An 11,299-nucleotide genomic window follows, 5' to 3' on the forward strand; every position below is an offset into this window, starting at 1 on the left:
GGGGAAAGTGCCTAACAGATTGCAACAACATTCCTATTTTAAGCTCAGCCACACGCCGACATGGAAGTTCAATGGTACTTTCAAACTTTTTCTTCTCTTCGTCGTATTTGATTTCTTTCTATTTCATAAGTCGAGTGCATATGATTTCGGCTCGTGTTCATCGTGAGATGGACTTAGTTTCTTGGTTGTTGTAAAGACGCCTCTATTCCTTATCACTGTCAGACCAAACTTCCTTTGAATACTAGGAGGTCCACAAATTATTGATAAAAAACAAATTATTGATACTGGGTACTGTTAAACACATGCTTTGGTGTGTGTGTGTGTGTGTGTGTGTGTGTGTGTGCGTGCGTGCGTGCTGGCGTCAGTGCGTGCATGATGTGTATGGTGTGTGTGTGTGTGGGGGGGGGGGGGGTACTTGCGCGCATTAAAATAAACCCAGAAAGAAAGTAATGAATGCATAAGATAAATAACGTCGACTTAGTTAGAGTTTCCGCTGAACAGGACGATTGTTCGTTTGTTTGTTGTTATTATTTCTCGTCTCCTGAACCCATGAGATCCTCAGATATGCAGAGAATTGTACACGCACTACGGATATCCTGTTGTTTGCAAGCAGCCGGGCTGATTCCTATTGTTGGGGGGGATGAAATAAATCAGCAACAAAACTAATGACTATTCTTCACAGATTATTGTCAGACTGATGCATGTTGGTATGTGTGTAAGAGGAAGGATATAACATCCTAAGCAGGATGTGTTCCCTTTTGGTCCTATGTTTTATTATCCCATTGCTGGGAAATAGGGTCGCTTTCTCTTGGTGCAAAATCTTGCAGCCACAAGAGTTGCGCTACCCACATGAAATGTAAGCGCTGAAGTTTTTCTGTCACATAATTATTAAGAAGTTTAAAAAAAGAAACAAAAACACACACACTCACACACACATTTTTTGCCTGAAAAATACCCATACGAACCACTTTTGACCCAAACAATTCAGCGCTCAAAAAGAAAAAAAAATCGTTTTTCGTTTTTAATCACAGATGCAACCAACCACCAACGCAAAATCTATTCCGACCGAGACGGAGAGCACCACACCGCGAGATCGAGGAAGGGAGACAAGCAATGGCAGCAGAAAGGAGAGGGGTCGCGACAGCTCAGCGGTTATCTCCCGTGTGCTTCTGGGTCTGGTGTGTGCCCACGTGGGTGCGTTCGTCGTCATGTCGGTGTACACACAGCGACGTATGGATGACGTGGACATCAAACTGTCCCTTACACAGCAGGTTGGTTTTAGTAGAGAGAGAGAGAGAGAGAGAGAGAGAGAGAGAGAGAGAGAGAGAGAGAGAGAGAGAGAGAGAGAGAGAGAACTCAGAACTCAGAACTCAGAACTTTATTACATAAGGATAAAGGTTTTAGGCTTAGCCTAATCTTCCAACCTGTCCTTGGAACATATACAGAGAATAATTGTAAACGAAAGCAAAGACTGCGCACATACACACACACACACATCCACACCCACACATACACACACACATGCACACATAAACTCACACACACACACACACACACACACACACACACATGCACACACACACACATGCACACACACATGCACACACACATGCACACACACACACACACACACACACACACACACACACACACATATATATATATATATATATAGAGAGAGAGAGAGAGAGAGAGAGAGAGAGTCATAGTGAGAGAGATAGAGAGAGAGAGTGTGAGATAGAGAGAGACTGACTGAGAGACTGAGAGAGAGAGAGAGGGGTGGGGGAGAGAGAGTGTGAGATTGAGAGAGAGAGAGAGAGAGAGAGAGAGAGAGAGAGAGTCATAGTGAGAGAGATAGAGAGAGAGAGTGTGAGAGAGAGAGATAGACTGAGAGACTGAGAGAGAGAGAGGGGTGGGGGAGAGAGAGTGTGAGATTGAGAGAGAGAGAGAGAGAGAGAGAGAGAGAGAGAGAGAGAGAGAGAGAGAGAGAGAGACTGAGAGCACGAGTGTGTGAGTGTGTGTGTGTGTGTGTGTGTGCGTGTCACAGTGTGTCTAAATTTGTCTGTGTCTGTGTCTGTGTGTATATGTAGAGCGATTCATTAAAACATATCTGAAGTGATATTAGTAGTTTTCGATTATTCAACGAATGTTTTTTGATGACGTCATATCCGGCTTTAAGTGAACGTTGAGGCGACACTGTCACGACCTCTTTTTTGCAACCAAAGTAATTGACATTTTGGCGATGCAATCTTTGAATCAGCACTGACGATGGGACTGCATTTCAGCTAGGATGTCTGAAAGATGATGTATAGGTTTTCGCGTTAAATTTGTCAAATTGAATTTTCAATAACAGATTAAAGTGAGTTCAATGGATGTTTCATTTTCTTCTGAACCCTAAAGTATATAGATACCATGTTAATTTAGAACATGTGCCCAGAATTAAAGAAAATCAGTGAATGCAAATAGGGTACTACGTTTGCGCGCTTCGCCGAGACGAGCGCAATCCGTCTCGGTGTTCGAGTATTGGCTAGTCAAGCCTTACTATGTGTAGTCTTAGGGATGACAGGTTTTCAGTGTTGATGTTTTAGTTTCAGGCCGACAGATTGACTAAATGTGTTAATTAATCTCGCATGGTTTAAATGGTATTTTATTTCGATACAAGATTACAAAGCCATGGAATGTATTTTTGTTTAATAAAAGAGCACAACAAGAAAAACTTATGAATTTGCTCTTAGGGACAAAATAATAAATTGGCGGACTATATTGTAGATTCATAATTCAAACCAATCAAAGTAACAATAATAAGAATAACGAAAACAAAACTAGTACTACAACAACAACATCAGCAACAAAGCGCGAAACATGGAATATTGCATTAATTCATATCGCTTCAAGCGAGTTCTTTCTTAGGCCGTATGGTTCTTTAAACCAACATATTTTCCAATTGGGGCGGGGATGTAGCTCAGTCGGTAGCGCGCTGGCTTTGTAGCCAGTTGGTCGCAATCAGCGTGGGTTTGATCCCCACGTTCGGCGAGAGATTTATTTCTCGGAGTCAACTTTGTGCAGACTCTCTTCGGAGTTCGAACACCCCCGTGTGCACACATGCGCACGAAAAAGATCCCACGTTCACAGCGAAAGTCTCAGGGCTTGGAAAACACGAAGACACCGTCACGCATGCATCATCTCTCGTCTCTGATTATCATGATCGTATTTCGCTTCTTTGACGAGACAAACCCAATGCTGGTGTGTCGAAGAAGATAGCCACAGCGGGCTTGTTCGAATCAAAGTATCACACCATATCTTCAGCGTATTACCAATACCTGTCCCAATATAGACCAGTTGGTCTAAGAGGACGTTAAACCCTAATAGTCAGTCATTTTCCAAGAGTGTTTGTCTGCCCAGGATGGTGAGGAGACGCGTCGTCTTGTGCACACACTGTACCAGCTGACGGAGGATTTGGACAGCGGGGGGAGGGAGAGAGGGGGAGAGAGGGGGCCGGACGGTGGCCACCGTTTTTACCCCCATGCATCAAAGAGGGATGCGGCTGGTCCGGTAGAGTCCTTGACAACGTTGCAGGTATGTTGTGTGTTATGTTGTATGGTGTGTTGTATGGTGTGTTGTTTGGTGTGTTGCAGGTATGTGTTCACGTGGTCATGCAGATGTCAAGGTGTGTAGGGCGGAGACAAGGCGGGGGGGGGGGGGGGGGATGGAAGAGAGATAGGGAGAGAGAGAGAGAGAGAGAGAGAGAGAGAGAGAGAGAGAGAGAGAGAGAGAGAGAGACAAAAGAGACACAGAGACAGAGACAGAGAGAGTGAGTGTGTATGGGTGTGTGTGTGTGTGTGTGTGTGTGTGTGTGTGTGTGTGTGTGTGTTTATGTGTGTTTGTGTGTGTGTGTGTGTGCGTGTGTGTGTGTGTGTGTGTGTGTCTCTGTGTGTGTGTCTGTGTGTCTGTGTGTGAGATAGAGGGGGAACAAGAGAGATAGATAGAGAGAGAGAGAGAGAGAGCTAGAGAGAGAGAGACAGAGACAGAGAGAGAGGAAGAGAGAGAGAGAGAGGAAGAGAAACAGAGAGAGAGAGGAAGAAAGAGAGAGAGAGAGAGAGAGAGAGAGAGAGAGAGAGAGAGAGAGAGAGAGAGAGAGAGAGAGAGAGAGAGAGAGAGAGAGTGAAAGAGAGAGGGAGACTCAGACTCAGACTCAGAACTTGATTACAAAAGGATAAAGGTTTTAGGCAAAGCCTATTCCTCCAACCTGTCCTTTATACAACACATAAAGACAGACGGACATAAAACATAAAAATTCAATCATACAAGATACAGAACTACATGGTATGGATTGCAACACAATGTGCAATTTAGGAATTATATAAGCAGAACTCAAAAATTACAAAATTACATTGAATTAGTTCAACCTTTCATTTTGAGAAATAAGTTGCTAAGATCAGCTACACATCCGTTAACACTAGTACACAATGTTCAACAAAATAAAAATCGAACAAGACATTTCGAGAGAGAGAGAAAGAGAGAGAGAACGAACGAACGAACGAACTTTATTACTCAAGGATGGAGATTTTAGGCTGACGCCCAGTCTTACAATCTGTCCCTGCTAAACTAAGACATAAAGAGAGACAGACAGACAGACAGACAGACAGACAGGCAAACAGGAACACTGTAAGACTGAGAAAGGGAGAGACAGAGAAAAAGACGACAGAGAGAAAAACAGACTGAAAGACAGACAGACAGAGAGACAGACACACAGACAGACAGACCGACGGACAGACAGACAGACAGACAGACAGACAGACAGACAGACCGAGAGAAGCGGCTGTAGACTAAGTGCGTGCGCGTTCTTCCTTTTGGCTCCTTTCCGCTACACCTCAGTCCTTTCCCCGACGCAAAAAAAGCCAATGACATATCATTGTATTTATTCAATTGATGGCGACCTTTCAGCGATTAGTATAACGACTCACATCCCTCCGAACACGAGATAGAGTTGAACAATATTAAAGTGGGAGAAGAAAACGACCACAAACGTAAACGCCCAATGGTGTAATAAAACAAGTGTATATAGGAGTTACATAAATTATGTGAATGCAGACAAACATCGTTCAGAAGTCGGTCAAAAGTCGATGATAAATTAAAACATCGATGCGAACTTTACTTGTTTCAATAAATCTGTTAAATACAATTACTTTTCTGTCAGGCAACAGCAGCCAAGCGTGCGTGTCGACAGGAAGTGGCGGAAGTGTTGAAGCAGCTCATTGACGTCACTCTACAAGCTGACGACCAATCAAAACGCGAGGCTCTGCGCGTGCGCATTGATACATGGGCAGAGGCACTCACGAAAGTGGCAGACGACAGACAAAAACGGCAGGCTGCTGGCAACGAACTGGGGGGCATCTTTGGAGAAATTGCTAACGCTGAGGTCTGTCGACAAAGGTTTTACAACACTCTAGTTAATACCCCCATTCCAAACAACCGTTGTAGGTCCCGTTCCTGTACCGACCAAGGAACGGTGCGGGCACGGGAGGGATCGGGAGGGAACCGCAATGGAACGTAAATGATCGTTAACGGAACTGCTTTGAACAGTAGGGTCGGTGGGGACGGTTGAGTTTGGGCTGCATGTTCAAAATGTTAGCCGTTCCCCTCTCGATCAGAATGAACGGTAATGGAATCTTAACCCATATCATCAGTAACGGAATGCTTGGATCGTTCAAGGAACTTAAAACAACGGTAGCTCAACGGTAGCGCTCTCACACACTGAGTTGTCATACCCACATTCCACACATCCGTTCTAGCTTCCGTTCCCAGCCTCTCAATTATATTATAGTTTGTTTTCTTAAAAAAAAAAATAATAAAAAGTAATCTAACAAAAAGCAACCGACAGCGGACTTTTTTCCCCAATGTTATTGTTCTTTGCCACATTACACATTATTGACAATATGTGAATTGCATGCTACTAATGATGAAAGTGTCGTAAACAAAACATAACCCTTTATCTCGCAGAACCATCACAATAGTGATGTCATCATATATTTTCAAATCACTGGATAACATGTACAAAACTTTCCGCCTTGTCTCTCTAGGTTGGCATCTTTGAACGCTACTGTGGAAATGCCAGCAAAATATGCTTACCTGGTAAGGTACCTGAAATGAGCTTTGTTGTTCGTCTGTGTGTGTGTGTGTGTGTGTGTGTGTGTGTGTGTGTGTGTGTGTGTGTGTGTGTGTGTGTGTGTGTCACTGTGTGTGTGTGTGTGTGTGTGTGTGTGTGTGTGTGTGTGTGCGGGCGCGCGAGCATGTGAATACTGAGCGCTTCTCTGCACGTGCGTGTTTGTGTGTTTCAGCAGATTGGCACAAACTGTGTTATGTGTCGATCATCACCCTCATAAATATAATAGTCCTCACGCCGGCCCCTACCTCCGTTTCACCCCCCCCTCCCCCCCATCCTTACCCCACACCACACAAGTAATCTGAGAAAATCAGGTCTGCAGTCTTATCATTTAGATTCAGGTAAATATGAATATGGTATGATTAGAAGTCCTAGACAGTCCAGCATCAAACAGGAGTCCAACAGACAATGGGGATACAATTACGGATGTTTTTAGCCGACATACCGAGAAAGCAGTGTCATCAGGACTGGGTGGCCGAGTGGTAACGACTGGGTGGCCGAGTGGTAACGACTGGGTGGCCGAGTGGTAACGACTGGGTGGCCGAGTGGTAACGCACTTGCGCTCGGAATCGAGAGGTTGCGTGTTCGACCCTGGGTCGGGCCGCTATTTTCTCCCCCCTTTCCTAACCTAGATGGTGGGTTCAAGTGCTAGTCTTTCGGATGAGACGAAAAACCGAGGTCCCTTCGTGTACACTATATTGGGGTGTGCACGTTAAAGATCCCACGATTGACAAAAGGGTCTTTCCTGGCAAAATTGTATAGGCATAGATAAAAATGTCCATCAAATACCCGTGTGACTTGGAATAAAGGCCGCGAAAGGTGAACATTCGCCTAACAGGCTTGAGGTTTGCTGGTCGATGTGAATGCGTGATATATTGTGTAAAAAATTCCATCTCACACGGCATAAAAGCGCTTTGAACTTCGGATAAGGCGCTATATAAATAAAGAGAATTATTATTATTATTATTATTAATAGGGGGAAGGGGAAATGGAGGAGGGAGAACGGGTTGGGGGAGATGGGGGGGGTGGGAGGTGGGAAGGATATGAGGGAGTAGGGAAGGGGGTGAGGGCATTGTCTTACATCTGGGATAGGGACTCTTAACACGGGGACTGCACTGGCAAGTTGTTAAAAGTGTGTTCATATTTTGAAAGCGAGTGCTTAATTGATTCGTTAATCGCCATTCATTTGATGAGAAGGTTATTTGATCATTCCTCAGGCGCGAAGGGAGAAGCGGGCGTACCAGGTCAACTGGGCCCACTTGGACCAAAGGGAGAGCTGGGAAGTGTCGGTCCCAAGGGCGATAGAGGTGTTGATGGCATGGCTGGTCCCAAAGGTACGGTGTGTGTGTGTGTGTGTGTGTGTGTGTGTGTGTGTGTGTGTGTGTGTGTGTGTGTGTGTATGTGTGTGTGTGTGTGTGTGTGTGTGTGTGTGTGTGTGTGTGTGTGTGCGCGCGTGTGTGAGAGAGAATTGAATTAAACTTTATTTAACAAGGATTAAGATTTATGGCTACCCCTTTTCTTACAATCTGCCCTTGGGACGCATAGAGAGAGAGAGAGAGAGAGAGAGAGAGAGAGAGAGAGAGAGAGAGAGAGAGAGAGAGAGACAGACACAGACAGACAGACAGACAGACAGACAGACAGACAGACAGACAGAAAGAGACAGAAAGAGAGAAAGACACAGAGACACAGACAGTCAGAGAGACAGATAGAGAGACAGAGACAGAGACAGAGACAGATAGAGAGACAGAGACAGAGACAGAGACAGAGACAGATAGCAGAAAGCCAAACAGCCATACATATGCACAAGTTGAGCCACAGAGAAACGAATACACAGAGAGAAAAATGAGGGAAAAGAAAAAAGACAAAACAGAACAAAAACTAAGGGAGTAAAGAAGAGAAAGACATACACAGACGGACAGATAGGCTGACAAACGGACAAGCAAGCAGGCAGACATACACATGCACACCATATTAAAGCAATAACTAAGAATAAAATATAATTAATACAATTTCTTCGTGCTATGCAGGTGACATGGGGGCGAGAGGGGACAAGGGAGATGCCGGGTACAGTGGTCCACCCGGTCCTAAGGGCTCCCTGGGCACTGCTGGCATGCCCGGTCTGCGTGGTGTCACAGGTTAGTTCATCATTCTGTCCACCCGGTCCTAAGGGCTCCCTGGGTACTGCTGGCATGCCCGGTCTGCGTGGTGTCACTGGTTAGTTCATCATTCTGTCCACCCGGTCCTAAGGGCTCCCTGGGTACTGCTGGCATGCCCGGTCTGCGTGGTGTCACAGGTTAGTTCATCATTCTGTCCACCCGGTCCTAAGGGCTCCCTGGGTACTGCTGGCATGCCCGGTCTGCGTGGTGTCACTGGTTAGTTCATCATTCTGTCCACCCGGTCCTAAGGGCTCCCTGGGTACTGCTGGCATGCCCGGTCTGCGTGGTGTCACAGGTTAGTTCATCATTCTGTCCACCCGGTCCAAAGGGCTCCCTGGGTACTGCTGGCATGCCCGGTCTGCGTGGTGTCACAGGTTAGTTCATCATTCTGTCCACCCGGTCCAAAGGGCTCCCCAGGTACTGCTGGCATGCTCGGTCTGCGTGGTGTCACAGGTTAGTTCATCATTCTGTCCGGTCCAAAGGGCTCCCTGGGTACTGCTGGCATGCCCGGTCTGCGTGGTGTCACTGGCTAGTTCATCATTCTGTCCGGTCCAAAGGGCTCCCCAGGTACTGCTGGCATGTCCGGTCTGCGTGGTGTCACAGGTTAGTTCATCATTCTGTCCGGTTCAAAGGGCTCCCTGGGTACTGCTGGCATGTCCGTTCTGCGTGGTGTCACATGTTAGTTCATCATTCTGTCCGGTCCTAAGGGCTCCCTGGGTACTGCTGGCATGCCCGGTCTGCGTGGTGTCACTGGTTAGTTCATCATTCTGTCAGCGACTGTAGATCATACAACATTCTTTGATTCTTTCCAGGGACACATGTAGGTTTATAAGGCAAAAAAAAAATAGGTCTGTTTACGGTAACATAGGCCAAAAAAATTGGGTCGGTAGGTCGGGATTATTTTTTTTTTTTTTTTTTTTTCCAAAAAACCATATTTTTACGTTATTTTGCAAAAAAAAAACAAGACTTTTTTTTTTTTTTTTTTCCAAACTCTTTTTTTTTTGTTTTAATTTTTTTTTTCCATGTGTGTGTGTTTGTTTGATTAATTTGTTTAAATGTTTTTGTTATTTTATTTTGATGTTTGTGTTTTCTGTCTTTTATTTCTTTATTTGTTTGTCTTATTTCATTGGTTAATTATGTGGTTCCTTCATTTATTTGTTAGGTGATTGATTGATTGATTGATTGACTGATTGATTGACTGATTGATTGATTGATTGACTGATTTATTAAAGGATATTTCATTTATAAAGTTATTTATGTATTTACGTATCTCTTTATTTATTGATTTATTTCTTTATTTCTTTATTAATATCTCTATTTATTCATTTAGTCAATCATTCCTTCATTCATTAGTTTATTCATTCGTTCATTCACCTATTCATATATTCATCTTTTTTTGTGTTCCAGGTGGCAAAGGTGAGGCTGGGCCCCAGGGAGCCTCCGGACAGGCAGGCACACCTGGCGACAAGGGGGACCGGGGGGAGAAAGGCACCAACGGTTATTCTGGTCCCCCGGGGCCCAAAGGTGGGTTGCACGCTTATGTCTCTCAAACTGATGGTTTTATAAAAATCCCAAAGCAAATAGACTGCCAACGTTCACAATAAAAACATTTAAAAAACTTGACTAAATATAAAAAAGGTGTGTTGTTGAAACGTTTCATTATTGGCAACACCACCACACAAAAAAAAAACGTTCACAAATATAGCAAAGGGCCCCAAAGGGTTTAAAATCGTGATCGTGATTGGCGTTTTTTGACCTTTCTGTGACCGTGATTGCCGAAATTTCCATTTCTGTGATCGTGATGGGACTTTGCCCGTGATCCGTGATGACAAAAAAATCAAGTCTCGTGGTCGTGATCGTCATTTGTTTTCGTGATGCTGACTGGGCATTATTGCAAAGCATTTTATTTTCAACGTACATTTTTCACAGCTGTATCACTCTGTGATCCCCTATTCGTCAAGGTGTTCGTGATCGTGAAAACAAAAATCAAGGTAACTGTGATCGTGAAAGCTAAAATGTCCCTTCCCGTGATCGTGATGATACCCCCCCCCCCCCCCCCCTTTGGGGCCCTCATAGCAAGGGAAATGTGTTTTCCCTGCAAGCGGCTGGACATTAATATTTTAGTCAGATAACTTTCGTCTAATTAGTGTTTATCTGTGCACCCAAAAGACCGCTGGGTCGATATATCTGTGAACGTAACGTGTTTTGTGTGTGTGTGTGTCAATAATTAAACATCCCCGTGTGTACGCATGCGCACGATAAAGAACCCAAGTTTAGAGCAAAAGTCTCAGGGCTTGGAAACAGGAATACACGCATGCAGAAAAAACAAAAACATTGGTAGCGCCGTATCTGTTATCTGTTATATGAAGTCTTATATCGCGCGCGTATCTCCAGACTCGGACTCAAGGCGCAGGGATCTATTTATGCCGTGTGAGATGGAATTTTTTACACAATACATCACGCATTCACATCGACCAGCAGATCGCAGCCATTTCGGCGCATATCCTACTTTTCACGGCCTATTATTCCAAGTCACACGGGTATTTTGGTGGACATTTTATTTTTATCTACGCCTATACAATGTTGCCAGGAAAGACCCTTTTGTCAATCGTGGGATCTTTAACGTGCACACCCCAATGTAGTGTACACGAAGGGACCTCGGTTTTTCGTCTCATCCGAAAGACTAGCACTTGAACCCACCACCTAGGTTAGGAAAGGGGGGGGGGAGAAAATTGCTAACGCCCTGACCCAGGGTCGACTCGCAACCTCTCGCTTCCGAGCGCAAGTGCGTTACCACTCGGCCACCCAGTCCCCTGCCATACTGTATGGCAGCTCGCTTTCCTATGGGAAAAAAGCATCCCGAATTTCCATGAGGGTAACCTCACATGACTATAATTATGAAATCGAACCCTTATTATCCTATGAAATTCGCAGGGTCTGACGGGCTTGCGGGAATGCCCGGAATGCGCGGTCCGAAAGG

The 11,299-nt window shown here is 44.9% G+C and overlaps 1 protein-coding gene across 1 annotated transcript in view; it reads left to right on the forward strand.

Annotated features, from left to right (window-relative positions):
• The window catches only part of LOC138950367 (uncharacterized), a 54,746-nt gene that overhangs the window by 17,031 nt on the left and 26,416 nt on the right, over positions 1-11,299 (forward strand). The window contains exons 2-9 of the mRNA XM_070322106.1: positions 1,032-1,271; positions 3,403-3,576; positions 5,198-5,419; positions 6,081-6,132; positions 7,381-7,497; positions 8,191-8,298; positions 9,727-9,843; positions 11,254-11,299. The exon at positions 11,254-11,299 is cut by the window's right edge and continues 107 nt beyond it. Of these exons, the coding sequence (XP_070178207.1) occupies positions 1,032-1,271; positions 3,403-3,576; positions 5,198-5,419; positions 6,081-6,132; positions 7,381-7,497; positions 8,191-8,298; positions 9,727-9,843; positions 11,254-11,299 (1,076 nt within the window). The remainder of the gene's footprint in view (positions 1-1,031; positions 1,272-3,402; positions 3,577-5,197; positions 5,420-6,080; positions 6,133-7,380; positions 7,498-8,190; positions 8,299-9,726; positions 9,844-11,253) is intronic.

This window comes from Littorina saxatilis, linkage group LG16, assembly GCF_037325665.1.
Source record: "Littorina saxatilis isolate snail1 linkage group LG16, US_GU_Lsax_2.0, whole genome shotgun sequence".
Taxonomy (NCBI): domain Eukaryota; kingdom Metazoa; phylum Mollusca; class Gastropoda; order Littorinimorpha; family Littorinidae; genus Littorina; species Littorina saxatilis.